The 26356-nt window shown below is 30.6% G+C and overlaps 1 protein-coding gene across 1 annotated transcript in view; it reads left to right on the top strand.

Moving 5' to 3' along the window:
- Positions 1-26356, top strand: part of baz (par-3 family cell polarity regulator) — a 146295-nt gene that overhangs the window by 55725 nt on the left and 64214 nt on the right. Inside the window, exons 9-18 of the mRNA XM_075381257.1 lie at positions 2428-2642; positions 6122-6319; positions 9483-9659; positions 12040-12211; positions 14083-14191; positions 18384-18601; positions 20990-21169; positions 22818-22918; positions 24718-24851; positions 25449-25565. Coding sequence (XP_075237372.1) covers positions 2428-2642; positions 6122-6319; positions 9483-9659; positions 12040-12211; positions 14083-14191; positions 18384-18601; positions 20990-21169; positions 22818-22918; positions 24718-24851; positions 25449-25565 — 1621 coding nt within the window. The remainder of the gene's footprint in view (positions 1-2427; positions 2643-6121; positions 6320-9482; positions 9660-12039; positions 12212-14082; positions 14192-18383; positions 18602-20989; positions 21170-22817; positions 22919-24717; positions 24852-25448; positions 25566-26356) is intronic.

The following is a 26356-nucleotide window of genomic DNA, read 5'->3' as shown; positions in this document are numbered from 1 at the left end:
AGTTTATTATTAATATTTTTATCATCATAAATAAAAGTAATGTATTAAAAGAAATGCTGATCTAAAATATTGATATCTATGTATTAAAACAAATTGCTGATCTTTGAAGCAGAGTGGTAGGATCTCTGCCTTTCATTCGGAGATCCTAGGTTCAAATCCTGATCAGTCGTGACAGTCTTCATACACTACATAATTTCAATTTCATATTCAAACACACAAGCTTTGAGCTTATATGGCGAATTAATCATAAAAAAAATTAGCTTGGAACGAAAACAATAAATTAGCAGCAATGAATTCAGAAAATGAAAAATTACAAGGTGCTACCCAAAAGTTCTTGAAATTTATTGCTATACATAGTCACATCATACCTGCATCTTACTAGCTGTTACCTTTAAATTAGTAGCAAAGTAAAGGCCTTGGGAGCTCAGTCACTAATCCCAATGCTTTTGCTATGAATGGAATGTATCCTGAAAACATTTTTGTCAGTGAGTTCCACTTGAATCTTGTATAATGTGTTAAATCTTCATCTGTTCAACTTGGGAAAGAGAAATAAGTCGCAAATAGCCAACTTGAATGACTAAATTGGTGGATGAGAAACAACTTTCAGAAACTGAACCAGAATCTCCTGAAAAATTAAAACTGTATGTGGTCTTACATTGTTCTCATGAAGGTTCCAGTTATTCCTGTGCCAATTTTCTGAATGTTTTTTTCTCATTATTGCCTTAGGACAATAACTATGCTTCCCATTTTCCCATTAATCATAATGAATCTTCTTCCCATTAATCATTATCCATTATCGTCTGACAAAGATGTATGAACTTCTTACAGATAATCCCGTTAGTATCAAAGAAACAGATCAATAAGGATTAGAAGTTGCTTTTGATTTGACAGGTGTTTCTTTGGCTGAGGTGAAGATGAGATCTTTCAGTAAGATGATTGTTGCCCACTGGACTAGTGGCTAACTAGTCCAGTGGTTAACTTAGTAACTAGTTCTAGTGGTTAACTTGTCATCGCAAATCAGCTAATTTTGAAGTCAAGAGTTCTAAGGTTCAAATCCTAGTAAAGGAAGTTACTTTTTTGCAAATTTGAATACTAGATTGTAGATACAATTGTTCTTTGGTGGTTGGGTTTCAATTAACCACACACCTCAGGAATGGTCGACCTGAGACTGCATAAGACTACTACATTTCATTTACATTCATGATCTGAAGTAATACCTTATGGAGGTTCTGAAAAAAGAGAAAGCAAAGCGAGTAAGATGATTGTTGCTTTTATCCATACATTCTTGCTTATGTCATCCTTGCTACATGATGACCTTAAAAAGAATATCTAAATCAGTTTGTAGCAGTTATTTCAGTTCACTGTAGACATTTGTATGATTCTGTTTTTGTTCGCCACTGAGTAGTCGTGGTATGAATTTTATAGAAATCCTTCATATGTTCAATTCTTGTGACAAAGTCCACTGACATATGCATAATCCCACGATGTTGCTGATATCATCGGTGGTTTACCCACAGTCAAATTTCAAACAGTATTGACATTTTCCTGTGTAATGTCGATAGATGGTCATCCCAAATCTTCATCATCATCAACAAATGTTCAGCCATATTTACAACGTTTAAACCAATCATACATATGTAGCTGGCCTTAAGTATCATTGCCAAATGTTTGAACTATTATTCTGTATGTTTGTGCAGCTGTTGTACCAATATATGCTTTTAAAACAATAATGTATCACAATGATAAGCAAATGTAACAATGGAAAACTGTTGCCATCAACCAGCATATCCACTTAGAATCAAAGGCGCTAGATACCTCATGAAGGATTACATTACTACTACCAGAGTTTAGTTGTACTAATGCTTGTTAGCTTATGCGGCACAGATTTCATGTACTTTTGGATAGCACCTTAAAAAAATTGTGTATTTACTTATAAAGAGAAAATGAAATGATTTAGTGGATTTTGAAGGAAAAGAAGTTGTATCATTCGTTTTATTGTAAGGAAATCTTTATGTAGAGAATTTTGAAATCATTATATAAAAATTGAAAGGTTTAGGAAAAAAAAAAGTTAATTATTAGTTTATATCATAATTAGTAGCTATTAGATAGTATGTAGAAGTATAACAAACTGTTGATCCTGATTTATCTCAGTTTTAGCTGGAGTGCTAAAGGGTTCAATACTGGGCCTGGCTGTATTTTTAATATGCATCTAGATCTATCAAATAAAAATATGATTCAGTTAAACGTTGCAACACTAACATAAATCTTGTCCTGATACAAATATATTAGAAATAGACACTTTCATCGATATGTATGACAGCCGTGTGAGACAAGAACAGATAGTATTAACATTTACGTTAAAAAATTATGAAACATTTAATTTTTAGTTTATACTAAATTATATATATATATATTTTTTTTTTGTAGCAATGGGAAGCAGTAGTAGTATTGCAACTGTTTCACCGACTAAAAAATTACCAGTAGCAAGTGGTTCTTTGCAAACAGCAAATACGAGGAAGATTGGTCGTAAAATGGAGTTGGAGTTGTTAAAAGGACCGCATGGACTCGGCTTTAGTATTACAACAAGGGATAATCCGGCTGGTGGGAATTGTCCGATTTATATTAAAAATATACTACCGAAGGTATATTAATTTTTTTTTTAATCATATTTAAACTTTTAAATTATAATAAACTACATTATGCCATAGTGGCTACATTCGTTATAATAACAGATCGCCAGTATTTATCGTAACTTCATTGTGAAACACATCATTTCTTTAAATTTGATTTTCAGTATATTATATGTGGAATTATTTAACCCTTCCAACTGATAATCACATTATGTTACTATCATGTTTTCTTTTATATGTTTTAAGAACGTTGTCTTTTTGAAAGATAGTTTTATAGAATTTCAATCTGTTTTTTTTAACGGTCATTAAATGTTCTTTTTTTAATATATAGATTTCATTTAGTGGCATTTTATTGTTTGTTTATTAGCTAGATAAAAAGTGGAATTTTTTATCTTATGTAATGTTTCTTAATAGGATCAGTTATAAATTAGTTTTATTATTATGACATAATGTTAAAAAACCGAGCAAACCTGATATTACTATATTCAAAACAGAAATTTTTTCTAATATATAAATCATAGACAAGTTTTGGTCTAATTTACATCTGTGTGTAATGGTGGTATTCCTTACACCTTGTATAAAATTTGTACCTTGTAATTTTTACTTTTAATTTTAATTTCTTATATGACTGGGCTTTTCTTTAGAATTTTATTTAAATTGAATCAGTTAGTTCATTGAAATTTGCTCTTTTATATACAATTTTATAAATAATCATTTAATAAATTATAATTTACAGGATTATTTATAATGTATGCGGCAAAAAATTTTCACTCCAAAATATTTGTTAACTTCTCTTTTTCTATGTTGGCTATTGTTTACCTTTCTTTTATTATATGTTATCACATTTCAGAAACTACTCCATTGTCAAAACTTATTGTATTCTAATGCAGTAAGTTTCTGTATACAATAAGTGTACTTTAATATAACTAATAATAATATGATTTTGTATTCTTTTAGTACAATAAGTTTTGACAATGGAGTGGTTCCAAAACATATCAACATATAATAAAAGAATGAAGCTAAGAAATGTAAATACTATTCAACATAGAAACTATAGTGATCTTAGCAGAAATTTATTAGGCTAGCAGAAACTTATTTTCATACTTATTATAAAAACTGCAGGCAAGTTACACATTTTTACTATCTTATCTAAACAAAATTGGTTAATTTTTTTGCAGTAGCATTTTTGATGCTGGTTTCTAACTAGCCATTATGAACGTTAAAAGTGCAGTTTTTAGTCGATTTACATTTTAATAATATTTTTTTACAAAAAGAAATTAATATTTGTTAAATGAATTTTTTTATGCTATTCCCTAATACTAGCATTTTTTTTACTGTAAATCACTTTTACAAAATGGTATTATTTAACAGGACATTTCAAATTTATTTAAAACTAAACTTTGGATATAGTATAAAATATCTATATAATTTTGTTATCAGTGCAATATAATAATAGCCGTCATGCAGCTAAGGCAGCGTTCCAGGAAAGTCCTGCAACTGTGGGTTGTTTCTGATTCACGGCTTACACAACTTAATATAAAATATTTATCTTATTATTTAAATATAATATTTTTTCGTTTATTTAATTAAGTGATTCTAACTAAAACGCATTTGCATACCGTATTTAATTTGCGTGGGTGTGGCGGTATTAGCGGCGACAGTCGGCACTAACTGAACTAATGTGATTTCACAACTTACATAGAACAAATTTCGCGTGTACAGTCAGCAGACCGGTGTATCCAAGAGACTTAACACACCAGGTACCAAGTCAACCGGGCAATTGAGTTCAAGACGCAGCCGGACCGAGTTAATTTTTTACACTTTAAATAATATTCATTTATTTAATTCTACTGTTCCCTGTGACATCATAACATAGCAGATGACTACAACAGACAAATGATTATTTGCAAACAGACATTTTTAAACAGACAGCCAAGATTACTAGATATTTTAATGGAAATTCTTCTTTCCTTCATAACTCTTTTACTTACAATATTTAAATGAAATTAATTGTTCTTTCATGAGAAAGATGCAGCTTATATTGTCTCACCTCTGAAAAGAATCCTGGATTTACATTGCCACTGTTTAGTATCATATTTGTTGTATATTTTAAGAGTGCTTATGAGATATTGGTTCATCCAATGAGCACTCTAAATGTACATCGTAGAATCTCTCGATGAGAAAAAAGTACTCAGATTAGAACATCCTTTCACCTGATCTCATCCAAATATTTTTCATATTTTCCAGAATTTTCATTAGTCATTCCCATTCATTACTTATTCTCATGATTCTTTCAGTTTATTTGGTGAATTTATCATCTAGTAAAAAAATAATTTGAGATATCTGATGACAGATATAAGTTCCTTAAAAAACAACCTTGTATATTCCAGGAATTTTGTGACATGTGGAAGTATTCAACTAAACTCTAAACCATTTATCCAGCAGGCAGGATCTTAGTTAACTTAATGTACAAGGGACATTCAATAATTAACAAGACAAATTGATGTAAAGAAAAAATTATTTATTCAGTGACATTGAAATTTACATTACTTTTCTACATAGTATCCAGCGAAATTGTTCATTGTACGTTGTTCTTTTAAATAGTCACTAAAAATTGGACCTTGCGAGTTCCAGAAGACCGTCAACATCACTTTACCGGCTAACGCGTGAGTTTTGAATTTTTTTGGTGGGCGAATCTGGATGTTTCTACTTAAGACTTTGCTGTTTGGATTCGGGCCCAAAATGGTGTATCCACATTTTATCACAGGTTACTATACGATCTAGAAACGCCGTTATATTTTGCTTTAAACCGTTTTTTGAACTCAAAACAAATGCGATTCTGGGTGTCTTTATGGGCTTGAGTCAACCGTCTTGGAACCCATCTCGAACACAGTTTGTAATAATTCAACACATCATGAATGATTGAATGTTTGGTTTCAACACTAACATCACACAAACTAGCAGTTTGGAAAAGTTTGTCTTCACGAATAAGATTATTTATGCGATTTTGCAGCACGCGGTAGTCAGAACTTCAAATGGTCTTCCAGAGCGATGGAGATCAATCACATTTGTTCTACCCACTCAAACACGTTACTGCAGTTTAAAAACTTTTCACCATACTGTTTCAACATTCTTGTGTGAATTTCCACCGGTTTCACACCTGATAGCAAGAATCATATTACCGAATGTTGGTCTTCCCGCATACATGTTTCAAGCAGAGCTGATATTCTGAAATCAACAAAAGAGGTTATGTTTAAATTAATTATGATCGAACAGCTGATTAAATGTGTTCCCAAGATTGCCAACTTGACCCTTAAAAAGTTTCATTGTCGTTGAATGTAATTTTTTCTTTCCATCATTTTATCTCATTAATTATTGAACATCGCTCGTATGAATTATTATTTTTAAAAGAATTCAATTTTTTTAATATGTACTCTATAATATTTGATTTAATTTTTTTTATAGTTGTTTTTCATTAAATTTTTTTTTAGGGAGCAGCTGTTGAAGATGGTAGATTAAAACCGGGTGATAGATTATTAGCAGTTGATGGTATAGAACTGACAGGTAAAAGCCAATCAGAAGCGGTTGCTGTGTTACGTAATGTACCACTTGGTAGTAAAGTTAGAATTGTTGTATCAAGACAAGAAGATGTTGGTGGTACAACAATTAATAGCAATTCTAGATCTGTGGTAATTAATACGTTTTTATTTATTTAAATTTTAATGTTTAACTAATTAATAATTAATTTTGGTCTGATACCTGGATAATAGATTGGATGATAGATTTGGTTTCAGCTTTTTGAAGAAGGTTGTAAAGATGCTGACAGTATGAGAAATGATGGGAGTGGTTTTTGATAAATTAAAATGAAACATTTACCAACTAATCATTAGATTGAAGAAAGTCAATTAAAGTATAAATTATTACTTAATTGTAAATTATAATGACTTAATTATTAATTAATCACGTACCGATTGATTAATCAAATATATTAGTATATATTAATTAATTAATTTTTTTAATTGTATTTACATGAATTGGTTTACATAAAACATCCTTTTTTACCAATTAATTCTTGTCTTTTAATCACAGTTCCCATTTCTGTTTTATTTTTTTTTTGTCATCTGACAACACGAATAATCTTATCTTGTTGCAACATTGATAAATATATTTTGTTTATTTCTATTAAGTCTGTGTTTTTAATTAGGTTAAAATATGTTATCTTGGCTTTTATCAGTAGATTGTAATATTTTATATTAAAAGAAGAATGTTTACTGCTTATAATTACATGGAAAGTTAGATATTTAGAAAGAGTACTAAAAATATTGATTAATAATTTTTTTTCATTCAATTGCGATTATATAAAATGTGTATCACAAAGTTTTCCTAGGACTTTCATAACCTCTACTCATTAAAACAATGGATAAAGTTCATATAAACATATGTGCTAAAATGCTCTGTTTGCAAGGTATGGCTAGTGAAAGATTTTGCTTGGATTTCACCTTCCCGTTGAAATGAAATTTTCATAAATTGTTATACAGAAATTTTAAGGACATAATAATAAGGGGCATAATTAGTGATATCTTATGATTTTTGACATGAAAGATTGAATAAAATAGGTTCCAGAACAACTACATCTGCTTTAGTTTTTAAGAAATTTGAGGTGAAAACCATTGTGTAAAAAACCCTGTTTTTTTAAGCGTGACATACAATGACTTTGTTAAATGGGTAATAAACATGTAAAACTTTTAGAGAATTTATTTTTTGAATAAAATGGTCTAAGATAAGTTGAATAAAACTAAGAAAAGTTAGAAAAACTCAAATTTTATTTAGAAACAATACACTAGACCAAAGTTCATTATGGGCTGTTCATTAAGGAATGAACATACCCCTGACCTTTCTCTTTTCCTGTTAATATTATAACTTCTATGATGCTAATTAATAGTCTTTTCACACTGTGCCTGGTACCACTGTAAATTTTTGGTGGGTTCAAATTACATAACAGCAAAATGACAGAACTGATTTTAAGCTGGAGGTGAAGGTGGCATTCCAGGAGTATCTAGTTAGTTTAAAAACTTTGGGAATATTCAATCGCCGTTGTCTACTATTTTATAGATCTAGGAAGTGTGTTCAGAAAGTAATGAGGATTTTTGTTTTTTGGAAAGAATTTTATTTATTTGTCTACATTAATGTTATCCCCTTCAAAATAGTCTCCATTAGATATTATATACTTATGCCAGCCAGCGCTTTTTACAATTCCCGAAACACTTCTGGAAATCGATTTTTGGAATAGTGTTTAGCTCTTTCAGCTATTCACTTTTAATTTCATCTATACTTGTAAAATTAATGCCCTTTAAGGTTCTCTTTATTTGCGGGAATAGAAAAAAGTCACACGAAGTCATGTCCGGTGAATATGGCAGCTGGGGTATCATTACATTGTTGTTTTTGGCTAAAAATTGATGAACAAGCAATTAAGTGTGAGCAGATGCATTATCGTGGTACAAAAGCCATGAATTGTTTCGCCACAAATCCGGGTGTTTTTTCGGATTGCTTCACACGAATAGCGTTGAACTTGTAGGTAATACTCCTTATTCATCGTTTGACCTTGTAGCAAGAACTCATAATGCACTATGCCATTAAAATCGAAGAACACTGTGAGCATAACCTTCACATTCGACCATACTTGTTGAGCTTTTTTCAGTTTTCGTGATCCAGAATGTCTCCGATGGGACGATTGAGCCTTAGTTTCGATATCGTATCCGTAAACCCTTGTTTCATCACCTTTTACGACACGTTTCAGTAGTTCTGCATAGTTGTTGACTTCATTTAGTAACTCTTGAGCAACTTCCATTCGCTGCTGTTTTTGTTCGAAATTCAACAATTTTGGAACTAATTTTGCTGTCGTACGTTTCATACCCAAAACATCTGAAAAATTTCATGGCATGAGCCAGTTGATATCCCAACATCATCAGCGACTTCTCTGATTGTGATTCAATGATCATTCATAATCATTTCTTTCACTTTTTCCACGTTTTCATCAGCTGTTGATGTGCTGGGGCGTCTGGAGCTCTCAACATCTTCATGACCTTCTTGGAAATGCTTATACAACTCGTAAACCCTTGCTTTACTCATAGCAGACTCACCAAAAGCAATATTTAACATTTTTAAAACATAGCTACACTTTATTCCATTTTTATAGCAAAATTTAAAACAAATTTTCTGATCCATTATTTATACAAATTAAAAATTGCCAATCATACCAAAACATGTGTTATCCTTTTGAAAGCTGACAACAGAATAAATATCCAATATTGCTAAAAATATACAGATACTTTTCAGACATTTTTACCAATACAATAACAAAAAAAGCCCAAAAATCAGCTTAATACAACCCGCGAAATTTCAAAATTCTCGTTACTTTTTGAAAACACCTCGTATACTCAGTGACTGAGCCGGGTATCATATATTTATTATGGCTGTTCTACGGTTTTCACCCCTGACCCCTTCTGCAGCAGTTGCGGTAGTGATTTCTAACACCCACATTATTTTTGCTCAGTTATTAAGTAATAATTATCCCAAGTTTGTTTGAAATCGGTCCTGGGGTTTAGGAGGAGATGTGGAAATAACATACATATGTACAGTGACTTATATTTCTTTTTTCTTATATGTATATTTTACTCATTGTCTGTTGTTGATGATTGTTTAACAATCTAAATAGCCTTCTTGATGTTAAATAATTCTTGAATATAAACCAGTTTTACAATTTATTTGAATAGCTTTCTTTTATTTGTTCCTTTTAGTATGTATGGTTTAATTTTTTGTTTTAATTATTTTTTATTTTTAACTTTGTTATAGGATGCTACTAGTACTTCTGCAGTTGTGAATAATAATAGTAATAGTTCTAGTAATAAAATACCAACATCATTTAAAACAATTAAGACTGATAATGATAGTAATAAATCTGTTAATAATAGTAATAATAATAATAATAGTATGTCAAGCAACAGTAGTGGTAGTTCAACACATAACCAGGTATGTTTCAATTTTTGTTTTTTCTATTTGTATGTGTGTGTGTGTGTGTGTGTGTGTGTGTTGGTTGGTTGGTTGTGTAATACATACATTTTCAGTATCTTCTTAATTTTAAACCTTTCAGTTACCAATCTTATAGAAATAAAAAAAAAGTAAAAATTTAGTATATAAAAGAAAAAATAAAGTGAAATAAAATTTTCACAAAATCTACATAATGTTCAACTTACATCTAAGCTTTTTAAAGTGTTAAGATACATATACATAAACAAGCCCTACACTGCAAACCAGACTAGCTGCATTTATGTGTATATATATATATATATATATATATATATACACAAGTGTCCCATATAAAACGCAACCCAACCTTATATTGGTAGGTATTGAAATAATAAAAAGGCATTTGTAAATGTAAATGTAATTTTTATTATTACCATCCATTACATTACATTTAGAGTAATTGTTGGAAGTGGCCGCCATCTTCTTGAATACAACCTTCAATTATTTTTACAGCGTTTCTTGCAACTTTTTTCAAAGTTTGTGGCTGGATATTTAATACAGCTTGTTCAATATTGACTTTCAATCGTTCAAGTGTTTGTGGTTTGTTGCCGTAGGCTTTTTCTTTGAGGTAACCCTGTAGAAAAAAATTTGCCGCTCTCAAATCTGGAGATCTTGGTGGCCACAAGCCTCAACCGATAACACGATTACCAAAGAATTCCTCGACGAAATCAGAAGTTGAACCTGCGTAGTGCGATGTCGCAACATCATGTTGTAGCCAGCTGCATCTGTCTTCCTCTTCCAAGAGTACGATGAACCGAAATAAAATATCCTGATATCGTTCTGCATTAATGGTGTACTCGAAAAAAATAGGACCGATTATTTTGTTCCGCGATATCGCGCACCATACGCCCAACTTCTGCGGGTGTAATTGTTTTTAATGATAAACATGGGGATTTTCAGCACTACAAATTCTACTGTTTTGGCCGTTTACATAGCCATCCAACTGAAACCGTGCTTCATCTGTGAAAAATAACGAATCCATAACGTTAATTCCCTCACGCAGAAATCGACGGAACCGTTGACAATATTGTAGCCGTTTTTCTTTGTTGGGCTGAAGAAGTCGATGAACCGTTTGAATGTGATAAGGTCGTAATTGCAATTGTTTGGTCGCCCGATGAACAGTCGATTTAGACAAATTAATTTCAGTACACAAATGTCCGATCGATTTCTTTGGCGAGGCAAGTAATCGGTCTTTGATTTCAGTGACTGTATCTGTATTCAACATCGACGCAGATCTTTTGTGTTCCTTGTTATTAACAGAACCGGTCTCTCTAAATTTTGCGACTAACCTTAATACTGATGTTTTGTTAGGAGCCGGTTTATCTGGGTGCTTATGGTGAACCAAATCTTGCACTGCAACCGCTGATTTCGTACTGAAGTATGACTCAACGATGAAAACACGTTCATCTAGCGAAAACACCATTTGTCTCCAGCAATACACTGAACGTTATGATTTGCATTGTTGTTACTATCGGTAGTGTTCTACTGCGTCGCCGGGATGTTCAGATGTTGGACGAGTCCATTTCAGTAACGAGTAGGGGTGTAAGCTTGACTTTTGAAATTTCATGGACGAGTGATGGGTTGCGTTTTATATGGGACATCCTGTATATATATATATGCATTGTAAATTTTCCAATACCAAAATGTTTGGTTTTGTATTATTGCAGATTGCAAGAATTATGATCCGCAGACATAGGTGGCTGGCTACAAATGACAGTGTTATGAAAAATGCACTCTCATTTCAATATTTACATTGATTAGAAGCGAAACTTATCTTTTTCATGTCAAATGTTTAATTTTTTCATGAATTAAATTTTGAGTGAATTATTTTGTCTACATTTGCCTACAGATGTCCAAAAGCAAGGATCATATTTATACGGTCTGCTCTTTATAATTTATGTTTTGTTCCTGAATTTGGTAATAATGTATCAATAATAATAATAAAAAAACGAGAAAAGTATGGATTAGGAATCAAACCAAACAATTTTAATATCCACAAAACTTGTACTACATTAATATTTTTTATATTTTAGCAATATTTAATATTAATACTCAATAATATTTGAACCATCTAAGTACATAATGTTTTATTCATTGAAATAGTCATTTTTGATACACGAGAAAGTACACTTATTTTTCAAATTGGACTGTAGCCTTACTTTTCTCTGAGATAACATTGTTGGTAGGAAAATAACTCTCTGTATGTATCAAAATGAGACCAGATTAATTTGTATATTAAGTTTGTTCTATTCTGTAATGGAATTTTTCACGAGTAGTATGAAATGAATTATAATAATTAAATTTGTTATCTTTGTTATTCCAGGTACATAATCAGGTCAGGCATAGTGATAATAATTCTAATAATAATAATAATAGTAGTAGTAATAATAATAACAATAGTCAGTCAACGGATGAAAATTATGTATACCCATGGAGACAACGTGAAACGTTAACGTTTAATATACCTGTTCACGATACAGAGAAAGCTGGTCTTGGTAAGTCATTACCATTTTAATTACCTTTTACGAGGTGTGTTCAAAAAGTAAAGAGAATTTTTGTTTTTGGAATGAATTTTTTTTAGTTTTTGGAAAGGACATCTAAGGCGCTTGTCATCTTCACAACTTTCTTGGAAACACTTATATCATTCATAAACCCTTGCTTTACTCATAACAGATTCACCAAAAGCAATATTTAACATTTTTAAACATTGCTACACTTTATTCCATTCTTATAGAAAAATTTAAAACAAAGTCTCTGATCAATTATTTATAGAAATAAAAAATCGCCGATCGTACCAAAACATGCGTTATCCTTTTGACAGCTGACAAAGACTAAACATCCAATATGGCTAAAGATGTATAGATACTTTTCAGTTATGTTTACCAATACAACAATGAAAAATCCCAAGAATTGGACTAATACAACCCATGAAATTTCAAAATTCTTGTTACTCTTCGAAAACACCTCGTATATATGTTTATTAATTTATTTTAATCATATTTTATTTATCAGTATCATTATGCATATTTAAGTGAGTTAAAAGTAACTTTCAGTTCATGAAGATGATTTTGATGAAAAGAGTTTAAATTTTTTTTTAAAGAATTATTATTTACTATAAAGTACTGCAGATCTTCATTTCATTAGGTCAGTGATATGGTCTGATGAATCATGCTTCAAATTAAAAAGCCTTGTACACCATTATAATTGTATTTATTGTTGATCTAATCAAAATATTTACATAATTATAGGAAAAAAACTTAATGTATCTGGAATTCATGTTTTATATTGGATCACACAAAAAGAATGAGGTGTTGGGACCTTTGATGGAAATATAACAAGTGAATCATCATATTTTGAGATTTTACAAGATGTTTTTCATGAGTTATTAAACAATTTTATGTTTTCAGAGCAAGATGTGGAGGCATCTCTTCAGTATACTCTTCAGATACAAGATCATTTTGATCAAACCTTTTCTGAACAGACATGTTGCCAAGGAGGAGAATTGATTGGCCCAAATTCAATGTCTATTTTTATTCTGACAAATTATCAAAGACATAATATTTTCTTTAAATCTAAATCACCTGAAATGTCTCAAGCTAACGATTGAAAACTCGGTTGATTTTATAAACCAGAACAAAACTTAATTGATAAAATTAAATGAATGAATATTGCTATAAGAGCAGAAACATGAACAATTGTTCATGTTATATTAAACATATAATAATAAAAAAGAACTTTTTTATTTAGCTTTATATATTAATAATTTTCTTATTAGTTAATTTGAGAAACTACTTTTAAACCCACCTCCCAGTATATATTGTCTTTATGTAGGTCCTTTACAATATTAATTCTTCCTTCATTTTTCCAGTTTTCAATATCCAATTTCCATTTTTATCTCTTTTACTGTCACGTCATCAATCATCTTTATTTTAATTCCTTTTTGTAACATTTACATTAGTAAATTATTCTTCCAGAATTATTGTCTTTAATTTATTCACAAATTATGATCTTATTCTACATTTTATTAGCAAATTATGATGTTGTTTTACATGTTATATTCATATATTGTGTCTTGTCACATTCATATACTCAGGATTGTTTTTGTACATCAAACAATGACAAACCTGCATTTATGTCACACATTTTTATATTTTAAATATTTTCTCTATTGTGTAAGAATCGTTTTTTTTTTCTAAATAAAACTTGTATTATTAATAAGTTACTTCTATTTGTCATTCTTGTTAAAAATTTGAATTTAAGGAACACTAAGTAATTATGAAATAATTTACTTAGATTATACTAAATTTTGCATATTTTTTTAAATGTGTTTTATTTAGCTAAAAAAATGTTGTTTTTCTTTATAAAGGTGTCAGTGTAAAAGGAAAAACATCAGCTAGTCAAGGGCCAGGTATGACGCAATCAGTTGATCTTGGTATATTTATCAAAAATGTTTTACATGGTGGTGCTGCATCCAGGTATTATTATAATTATTATTATTGGTATTAATAATTTCATATAAATATATATGTTAAATTAATTTTTTTAATTTATTGTAGGAAATCTCTGTATTTTCTTATATGACATGAAAGTATTATTCAGCCATTTAATTTCCTTGGAGAATTGCATTCTTGGTTAATTGACTAATTAGAAATAAAACAGAATGTTTGACTTTATTCAAAAGGTACCGCAGCCATTTGTCTATTTGTACAACCTTGGTTGGAAATACTTTTTGGACTCATTCATTAATATGTTACTAAAGTGCATTCAAAAAATAAATATACACCTGTATAAACACAATTATATGTTGATAAATTGAATGCACTGCAAAAAATATTTTCTGCGAAGATCCTGGAATTTCTTATCACAAAATCCAGTTGTGTGCAGTTTGCTTAAGTGATCTTGAGATGAGAAAGTCTGTGTGATTGTTTGTTGTCTTTGAACGAATGAGACAACATTTTTCTGTGTGTGGTTAGAAAAATATTAACTTTAAAACAGCGAATATTCTTAGTGAATATGTCTTCCTTGGTAACGATAACAAACTGTGAAAGAACAGTTTTCCGTTAGATTTCCAGGTATAATCGATATACTATAAGAGAGTTAATCAAGAAATTTAAGGAGACAGGATTGATGAAGGACTATGACAAAAGTGATAGACTATAAGTACTCAGTTAAGAAAAACTGCAAGACATATCAGCTGTTATGCATGTACTCCCAAGTCCATACGAAATACGGCCTGACAGAAAATCTTTGATGTATTGACATCATATAAGGCGATTTGTAAGAAGCTCATTCTCATCCCATAAAAAGTGAAAGTGGTTCAAATCGTATCGGCCACAAAAAGGGGAAAGCAAATTTTCAATACTTTAAATGTTTTCAGCAGTTTTTAGTAGACAATTTTGACAATATTTTAGACTATGTTTTCTATGCTGGTGAGGCATGGTTTTATTTATCAGGGTATGTACGTACACAGAGCTCACATTTATGGTCTGGCAATAATCCACATGCTGTATATGAGATTCTCTATATAGCCAGAAGACAGGAGTGTGGATTGCAATATTCTGGAAAAGAATAATCAACACAATGGGTGAACTCATCATTGCAAATCAGCTAATTTCAAAGTCGAGTGTTCTAATGTTCAAATCCGAGTAAAGGCAGGTTTTTATACGGATTTGAATACTAGATTGTGGATACCAGGGTGCTCTTTAGTGGTTGGGTTTCAATTAACCACACATCTCAGGAACGGTTGTCCTGAGACTGTACAAGACTGCACTTCATTTACATTCATACATATCATCTTCATTCATCCTCTGAAGTAATACCTGAAGGTGGTTCCAGAGATTAAACAGAAAAAGAAAGAAAGGAAAAGAATAATTAGCCCAATATTCATTGCAGAAACTAAATTCAATTTATTATTGTAAAATCATTATCCAGTTCAAAGGAAAGCTAAAAAAATTAATAATGCTTAGATTCAACAAGGTTTTGTGAACACTCATACAGCCCAACAGTCTATGAAGTTGTTGCAGGTGATTTTTGGAGATCAAATTACTTCTAAGGGCTTGTGGCCACCTTGTTCTCTGGACTCAAGTCTACTAGATTTTTACTTCTGCGATTATGCAAAAAGCAATGTAACCAAGGAAATCTCCATAACTTGTAGGAACTTTAAACTGCTATTTGTGATATGACCTAGAACCTTCCACATGAACAAGTTATAAAAGAAGAAACATGTGCAGATTTATCTAGACGTTCATAGTGACTATTTTCAACAACTATTGCATTCTTAGATAAGTCAATATTACATTTTGCATGACGGTTCTATAGCACTAATTTTCAAATGCACTGTATTTTTATAGTATTAACTAAATGGTTAAATTATTTAACCATTTATAAATAGTGTTTTTTATTCAAATGTACTGATTATAATATTTAGAATATGATTCAATTTAAATGAAGTCTTAATAAAAATTGCTGTTTTATTATTTTTGTTACATATTTCATATTTATGTTCAGCTTATTATAGCGAATTAATTAATAGAAGAGATCATACTATACTGTAATCTAGAAGTTTTATTCTTATTTAGTAAAATTATAAAGAATAAATATAATATGGCAATAAAAACAGACTAGCAGTAGCCAGGAGAGCATTTATGTTGAAAAGAATATATAATATAAAATACAATGTAAACTATAATATATAATATAAAAAAATAAGCTTTGAAAATATTTGTGTGAAGTGTATGGTGCTTTTTGATAGCAAATGTTGGACAATAAGAAAAGTTGTGATGAAAAGTTTAGAAACATTTTAAATGTGTACAATGTGGAAAGTTCGGCGAGTTGATAAAATGTGAAATGATGACTAGAAGAGAGAAATTTATACCAAAATCTTATAAAAAAATCTGATGTGGACACCACATGACCTCCTCGTACACCTATTAAATTACATATACACTTTTTTTTTAAATGAAAAGTACATAAAATTTTATTTCATTAATAACTAATGATAGTTTTTCATAATTTTTTTTTTGTTGTTATTGAATTATTATTTATCGTAAAGCTTATTTTACAATCAGAAATTAATAATTATTAATAAATAATATATTTAATTACAAAAAAAAGTTGAAAAAAAGGAGATGACAAGGAGCGACACTCCTTGTCGCTTACAAGGAGTCTCCTTGTAAGCGATGTGTCTTCCCCTTGTAAGATCCAAATATTGCATTAGTTAACATTTTATTTGGCTATAACTCTCGAACCAATTAAAATAAATACCACTTATGATATATCGTTGAAAAGCTCTCAATGAGGGCTTATTACTGCAGTTAAGAAAAATTCCAAAATCCAAATTTTTTTGGATTTTGGGCTTTTTGCACACTTTTGGTCCAGTCGATTGCAATCAAAAGGGGAGGTCCACAAGTAGATGTTACAACTGTCCGAAATCCAAAATTTCAACATCGTATGGTTGATCGTTTTTGAGTTATGCAATACATACATACATCATGCTGAAACTAGTCAAAATGAATTCAGGGATGGTCAGAATGGATATTTCTGTTGAAATCTAAAAACCGAAATTTTTCACGATAAAAATACTTTCTTTACTTCATACAAGGAAGTAAAAATGAACTAAGTTGGTTCACTATACATTAAAATATCCAGATTTAGTTAACTTGACAATTGAGGATACATAAAGGTTAAAAATTGCAAAAAAAAAACAGAGTTTGGAATATATGAGGTGTGTTTTTTAAAGTAAGATCCATTTTGAATTTGCCACCTAATATTTATAAACAGATTCCACTTGCATTGCTCAGTTGTTTCAATCAATAGTCCAACAGTCAACTATTAGCAACAACAGTTTAATTATTTTATTTTTAGCTGTGTTTATTCTTTCATTTATATTAAATCCTACAATTTTGTGGCCGAAATTCACTGGAAAATCTGTCACATCGAGATAAAACAGCAATCAAAGCAATGGTGGCATTCATCTTCTAGGCCAAAGAAGTTAGAACAAAAACATTCAAATAAAAAGAAGCTTATGGTTACTATTTTTAGGGATAAAAAGCATATCTTGTTTGTTGAATTTAATAATCACAGAACTATAATTGCTGATATATACAGAAATGTTAAAAAATCTTAGAGTAGCTATAAAAACAACGGGATTTTGTTTTTACATAACTGCCCAGTCACACATGGCAAATCAGACTGTGAGGCAGTTGGGAAAATTTTGTTGTAAATTCTTCAATCATTAATCCTCGTAGTCCCTATTTAGCTCCCAGTGATTATTTTTTTTAAATAGCAGCACTAATATTTGACGATGATGATGAATTGATAATTGCATTACTGCATGTTTTAAGTTACTGGTGGGAGAATTTCTTGAAGAGGGAATGAACAAACTAGTAAAATTCCATGAAAAATGTGTTGAAATTGAAAGCAGTTAGGTATAAAGTAGTAAATTAATGTAGTTTTTTTAGGTTTTGCTTTTATTTCAAAATGGATCTTACTTTAAAAACAAGCCTTGTGTAAAACAGATAATTAACTGTGTAGGATATAGTAACTAAATTGGCGTGAAAAACATTGTTCAGGGTGAAATAGAGAATAATATCAAACCAATCAAATTACTGTTAACTCGAGAATAAATAATTAAATAAAATTATAATTTTGTTTTCATTTTTTTTCCAGAGATGGTCGCTTACGTACGAATGACCAGTTGTTAAACGTTAATGGTATATCATTATTAAGTTTATCAAATGCAGCCGCTATGGAAACATTACGTCGTGCTATGGTTCGTACTGAAGGACCGGTTGAAGGAGCGATTACATTAACAGTTGCAAGACGTATTGATAATAATTCCCATCAGCGTCGTGATTCATTATCAAGTTTACTAACAGACTCATCAGGTAGTGTAAACATATTTATACCCTATGGTGTAATGGTTCATTTGTCTTATGGTATATTCCCCTCATTGGTAATTTTTCTTATTTTTTCCTTTTTATTACTATTATGTTTTAGTTTGAATTAATAACTTTTGATTGGTTGAACCAAGAATGTTCAAAGTTCACTCGAGGCACCCATTTACCCATTAATGGTTTAAACGTTATTCACTCATCAGGGTTTCCCAAGGACTAGACTGATGGAGGCAGTTCAAGGGTTGTGTCTATCTTGATCTGGACTTAAAGATTTTTCTAATATGAGTTTTAAGCTGTTTTAAAAATGTTAAGATTTTTTTTTGAAGTTATTTCCAAAATTTTAAAATAAAAATGTTTTACTTATAATATTTAATTTCCTTCCCATTTGTTCTTTCATTCGATCTTGATACATATATGTTTGATTAAAAAATTTTAGCCAGTTTAAAGAAAGTTTTTAGCAGCTATACATTTCCGATTCTTTAAATAACACTAAAAAATTATTTTGTGTATTTTTTTGTAATTTGTAAAAATTGATTCATTAAATGAAAGTAAAATAAGTAAAAAACTGAGTGCTGTTCACGATGTATTGGCTGATGAAAAGAAATATACACTAGAAAAAAACAGCTGAAGAGTCAAGTGATCTAAACATGGTCAAGTTTCGTGGTTAAAAATTCATTGGAAATATATTAACATGTTTCACATAACGAAAACAAACTAGCAACACAAATACTACAAACAACAGATGAGGAGGTGGTTAAAATGTAATGACAGAATGAAATAAGAGAAAAAAATGTTGCACAAAGCAACAGGTTGTCATCTTATAATTTCATTCCTCTATTACTAACATTGCAAACGTTAACCCATGCCTATGAATTGATTTAAAACATGTTTTCTAAAAGTTGTTGAAGGTGATGAAGCTGTTAATCGAAGTACTGTGAGTAGGTGAGCAGTTAAATTTTGTGCATCAGAAGGTAGTGAACCAAATATTGAAGATAAACCTCACAGTGGATGATCAGCTTCTTGACTGATGAGAAGCATGAAAAGAAGATGGATAAATCGATTCAAAATGTTGTCGCATCATACAACACATTGCCACCCAAATAAACATAATGAAATATATCTGTTTGCATTAAATGCCATGCAAACTCGCAGAAAAGAACAAACAACAAAAGAAATGTTGTGAACAGTTTCTAGAACATTTATGCGATGGGAGATGAAATTCAGGTGCATCATTATGATCCAGAAGAAAACTTATAGAGCATGGAATTTCAGCAATATGGTTCATCAAAATCAGAAAAATTCGAAACACAACCTCTCTGGAAAAAAAATTTTGTTGATATTATTCAGGGATTCCAGGTATGTGAATCTAAAAATTAAAAACTGGATTGACTAAATTCTGTGCAATATATAGAGATGTTTAAACACCATAGTTTTTATGTGTGTTGTATTCAACAATGCACTGAGAGCTGATAATTCTGCAAACATGATAATGCCTAGCCTTACATATAGTTGCAATTATTAAGACTATTGTGAAGTTGAAATTTGTTCTATATCTTTCATACTCACTGGATTTTGTACTCTGCAATTTTTAATTCTATCTGAAATTAAAGAGAATCTTAAAAGTGTACTCATTTCACCATGGATATTGTACTGAAGGACATAGCAAATCGTGGATTAAGGAAAGACTACCAGCATTCTTCATTGATGGAATACGATTCACTATTGGGATAAATCTGTAACTGTAGATGGTGACTATGTGATAAAATGTAAGTTTATATAGCAAATAAATTTTACTTTTATGCTATATTTGTTTCATTTCACTATCTTTTCTCATTTACAAGCTGTAAGCGATTGTGCATTACATTTTAACCACTTCTTGTAAAGAACCATCCCAGAGGAATATCCGGCTTCTTCCAAGCAGTGGGCATCCATCCTGTTCACAATCCTGTAAAACGTAGCATTTCATCTATTTTCAGGATTGGAAATGATTTCGTTTTACTATTGTTAAATTTCCTGCAATAAATTTATTTTCTCTCGAGTACTAAAAAACAGTTTTAGATGAAGTTCAAGATTCAGTAAAGTTTGTTTATCCCTAAAATTATGTAATGTATTGTAGTATCTAACTAAACTATAAAAAAAATGATTCAAGCAAATTTCCATTGGTAAACATAAATTTACTAGTATTTTTTTTTTAAGTTATAGTTGGAACATTATGAGAAATGAATGAAGTATCCTAATATATGCTGGTTGAAAATCAGAACCTACTTATCTTGAATTTCCGTGATTTAGTAAGAATTCAAATCGTACTATTACCATATTTTTGAGTTTATATTTTTCTTTTGTTTGATTTTTTTCTTTATTTTTTTTTTCTTTTTGTAGCAAATACCGAAACATTTGGTGGTGTTTCACGTGATAATGTAACCACAGGTGGGGGTTCATCAGCTACTGAGTATACAACAAATGATAACAGTGGTACCAGTGAAAATTCAGATAATACTGTTATATTTTTACCACCTCAGCCCTCATCATCAACATCACAAAAACCAATTAGTCATTTAGGTTCGTATTTTTTTTTTTTTTAATTTTTTATACTAATATACTGCGGTCGAGTGTCATCAATTTCTTTTTTCTTTAAATTTAAGTGGAACTGTTAAGTATCCATTTTTTAATTACCAGAAGAACTTGGATTTCTCTTCTTTTTACATTTTATATATAGTATCCCAGGTCATTTGGGTAATGTACAAAGAGTCTGATGTAAAGGTATCCAAAAATAACAGATTATATTAAGAATTTTATATTAAGAAGTTAATATAACTTGATATTTTTTCTTTTTTAATAAACACAGCAACTCTCCAAGTTTTAATGTGGATTAGTCAGGTTCAGTGTGCGGATTTAACTCGGTAGACGTCTTGACAATAATTTAACTCTTACCAGGTATTTAGGAACATTATTGCCGTTATTAGACCAACAGTTTCAACAATTATCTATTTTAAATCGTCCAAATCTTGAACTTTTCTTCAGTACATATAATTTTCAATAAATCCTATAGCAGAAAAGTCCAAAGGAGTTATATCTGGATATGTAGATGGCCACACAGTTGGCTCCTCATCCGATTCAACATTCAGGGAAAGTGTTGTTCAAGAATGTGGTATCATCTCGTTGAAAGTGTGATAGAGCACCATCTAGTTGGAAACTGAAGCTTGCAGGAATCTGAGGAACAATAAAGTTTTCAAGCATGTCGAGGTACGTGTCACAGTGGGCTTCATGAAAAAGAACAAACCAATGATGCCATTTTTGTGCATTTGTTACCAGATATTGACTTTTGGTGTCCCTTTCATTTTCAATTACTATATTGGGGTTTTCAGTATTCCAAATTCGACAATTGTGTCTGTTAACTCTCTGCAAGTATGAAAAGTTATCTCATCATCAAGATAATTAGGATTTCTTTCAACATAGTGCATTACCACTGCAGCAAATGGGTATTGTAGGTGGCAATCATTTAGTTTAATGTGATGAAGAATTTGTAACTTGTTTGCTTGCAAACAGAGCTGCTTATGATCAGTGTCATGAGCACTAGAATTAGGAATTTGCAGTTTGTAACTAACTCACCTAACTGACTTTCCAGGAGTAGAAGTGAATCCATTGCATACATTATCCACACTCTTGTCACTAACTGAAACATTTTGATGATTTCCAGTTTGTGAAACCAAGATTCCAGTCTCTCTTAAAGTTATATCCCACTGATGAATAAACTTGGATGCAGCCAAATAAGTTAGGCTTCCACAAATTTTCTGCTCACTGGTTGCCTAAGCTTCTTTTTGGCGAACACACAAAAAAGAAGGTAGGGTCAGCACTAACCTTCACTATTACCATTATGAGAAGGATGAATTCCTTGACCTCATTATAACGGGCAATGAAACATGGGTTAAATTTGTTACTGGGGCAACAAAAGCTCAATCAATGCAATGGACTTTGAGGACCCATAAAGGCTCGTCAAACAGTTTCTTTAAACTGGTTAAAGTGGTTTTTTTGATAACGAATCTGAAGTTACTTTCTGAGTAGCTTTCATATGAGCTTGCAAACATGCAGAGATGACCAAAGACATTGGCACATTTGAAAATGATACTTGTTTTTCTGAATATGTCTTCTACTTAACTAAGGTATTTTTTGTATAATTGTATATTTATAAATATGTTTATTTTTTTAGATGGTGTAGTTATGAGAAATCCAGTCCTTGATAGATTAACTGGGCAAACATCATCATTACCAGCTGGTGTAGGAAATCTACATAATGAAAGTTACTATAGAGTTAGTATTTATTATTACTTATTTTTTTATTTTTGACTTTTAATTGGTTTATCATAACTTTATATCCTTGTTTTTGTATTATCCATGCCTTAACAGCTTGTGAAACGTTACTAAAAAAATTCTTTGATAACATAAAACCATTTTAACCTTATTCTGTGTATGTTCACTCTGGCTCTGTTTTTTATCGTCAGTCTGGACTTTAGCTTCTTTGAAGTAGCCTGTTTGTACCATCACATTGCAAAACACTTTTTTTATGCTTTGAACAGTTCCAATTATGATGTTATGTGAACCTGTGTAGAGCAGGTGCATAATATGTTTTTAATTTTTTGTATTGCGTTAAAATGTATTACTCAAGCTATAATTCTTTTTTTTTTTTAATAGAAATAAATAAATTTATGACGTATTAATAGTACAGTATTCAAAATGTGATGCACCGGTATGGGAAAATGAGCAGGTTACAACAATTGTTGAAGTGGTCTCCATTATGCGATTCACGTAATTGAACACAATGTTGCGTGCTCTTAAACACACGTTCTAATGTTTGATGAGGAATTGCAGCGACACATCGTTCAATTTTGCTCTGCAATTCAAGAATGGTGTAAGGATGAGTTTTGTAAGTAACCATCCTTAAGGTATCCCCACAAGAAAAAGTTAGGAGGGGATAAATCAGAAGACCGAGGGGGGTCATGACCCCTTCAAAATCACTTGCCTGTGAAAATACTGATCCAAGAAAGTCACTGTATTGTTGGCTGCATGACCTGCAGAATTGTCCTGCTGAAACCATGTATACTTCAGCTGTCTGTAGGTTTAGTGTTTACAAATTGTTGTACCATTTGTATGTAGCGCTCACTGTTCACTGTGCAATGAAAGAATGTCATGAAGATTCGCCTACATGAAATTACACACCAAACATTTGTCCACGCAGCTGATGCGGATTTTCCAAACACCAAATGTGTTAATTCTGTGCATTCGTGTATCCATCGTGTATTACAGATGACATGAACTCCTGACAGAAAGCTAAATATATTCTAGTGTCTGCAGGTAGCAACTTATGAACAACATGAATTCAGTACGGATGTATCTTTAAATACGTGTGTGATTCTGTGTGGGTACTACCAACAGAGAGACCAGACTGGTTAGGTAGGCATCGCACAGACTTCTTGGGATTAACAGAATGTGCAGCTTGCACATCAATCAACTCTTCTTGTCTTAGCATTTTTGATCGACCATATTTTGGCTGCATCTGCCATATTCCTTGCCTTTTGGAATTTATCGTACAGCCACATGATGGAGTACTTGTTTGGTGCATTTACATCATATTTTTATGTGAAGGAATTCTGGATCTGGGTACAACTGGCACATCTAATGTATTGGGAGACAATGAATATTCTCTGCTGCGTTATTTAAACCAGCAATAAAAGAAGGAAACATTCTTCTATAAGCTTGCGTCACTTTTTGAACATTCTGTATTAAGAGTTTAAATAGTTTTTTATTTATTCCCATCGATGTTTTAATAGATGAACTTCATAATCCTGGGGTGGTTTTGATTTGATTGTACAGCGGTTCATTGGGTTTATCTGGCAGAGGGGTCCATCACTGTTTCTATGTACGCCACAGATTACATTTTTCTCAAACAATTCTTTTCTTCAATATTTTTCAGTTATCATCATGATGGCTCATTAATTTTGATTGATATTTTCATAAATCTGTTTTCGAATTGCCAAGTAATCGTACATTCTAAGTAATTTTTAACAGAACTTTTTATGATAAACTAATACTGATCTTATTTTTTTTGTCAGGCAACACATCAGACCACAATTATGAGTCTTGGAGGTAATTCAACTGTTAATAATAAATTAAACAGTCCAACTGTAAATCAACCGTCTGGGGAAACAGTTATTATTGAAGAGGATTCACCATTTTTACCAAACAGGTTAGTTATTTTAAAGTAATTAGTTTTTTTTTTTTAATTTATAAAAAAAAAATATATCTTATAAATATATAATTAATTAACAAAGATTTTTCATTACTTACAATTTTATTGTCCTTGATGTTTTTTTTTTTTTTGTTAATGTTATAAAAAGAAAAAAGTTTCAATAATGTTTAACCAGAGTTACTTTAAATTGATATTTTCTTACATACTTCTATCATAATTCTTTCAGTCAGGATTAAAAGAAATAGTAAATTTGGATAAAAGTTTTCATTTATAATTTTATATATTCTCATATAATCATTAATGAAATTTTCTCGGTTGATTGTTATAATAACAAAAATACAAAAACCCTATTTTTGTATTCTGTAAATTAATTCATTTGAACCCTCAAATTTGGTTTACTAATAATAATGAACTATTGCATTTTAGAAGAAAACAGATTATTATGAAGTCCTTAACTAAAATTCGAAATTCCATTGTACTGGATTCCCATCTCTGTGACAAACCAGTTTTAAATGCTCTTCTGTTTTTATTTTTATTAAAATAGTGTTTTGGTATTTTTTGAACATTAGTTATTAATTTTCTTTTTTTTTTTAGTGTTCAGAGAGGTGGAGGCGGTGGAGGAGGAGTGCCTGGCAGTGATCCACAAAATAAGCAACCTCGTGGTAGTACAAGTAGTACAGCAACTACAGTTGATGCCACATACGCTAGCCAGTAATTATTATTAATATTATTTATGTATCATATTAAGTAATTTTTTAAATTAATATTAATTATAATATTATTATATTAACTATAAAATTTGTCTACAGTAGATATAAGAGAAGGCCTTTTTATTTCTATATAAACATCTTCAGTTATATAAATTATATGAGGTAATGTAGTCGTTATGTTATGTATTTACCTTATCATCTGTTTTTTTCAAATCTGAATTTGTTTATAATTAGAGCAAGTATCAAATCTAACAATCTATGAAGGCAGGCTTAATTTTAAATCGGTTGTAAAAACACCAAATAGCATCCTGTTGATGCTTATAAGTTCTTTAACTTTATGTGATCATTAGTATTATGTATTTTCCTTAATGTACTAAGATAATTATTGGTTTTCTGTTAACCCATCAGTACAGTTTGAAAAATATTTTAACGAGTGACTTGATTCAAATCTTGTGCCTGTTGCGCAGTTTTAAAAGGAGTTAAATTTCTTTTTTTAATTTTAAACATTATGTTCAACATCATCTAATCATCTTTTATTTTCGTTTTGAATTCACCAACTAGGATAAATTAGATAAAGTTATTTCCATGTATGTTATTCTTTCCTTTTGATATTCTTTCATTCTCTCCGAGCTGGCTCACTTCCTTTCTTCCAAAGTCTTTTGAATCAGCTTTTGACTTCTTTTTCTTGAACTTTTTTTTGTAACTTTTGGTCTTCATTTTTGAATAAAATTCTGATCTTTTGTCTATCAATGCTCTTTTAGTGGATTATTGTTTCATGTCTTCTTGAATGTG

The sequence above is a fragment of the Lycorma delicatula genome, chromosome 13, assembly GCF_047948215.1.
Source record: "Lycorma delicatula isolate Av1 chromosome 13, ASM4794821v1, whole genome shotgun sequence".
Classification (NCBI taxonomy): domain Eukaryota; kingdom Metazoa; phylum Arthropoda; class Insecta; order Hemiptera; family Fulgoridae; genus Lycorma; species Lycorma delicatula.
Note: the sequence above shows the minus strand (reverse complement) of the source record. Positions and strands in the feature narration are given on the sequence as shown.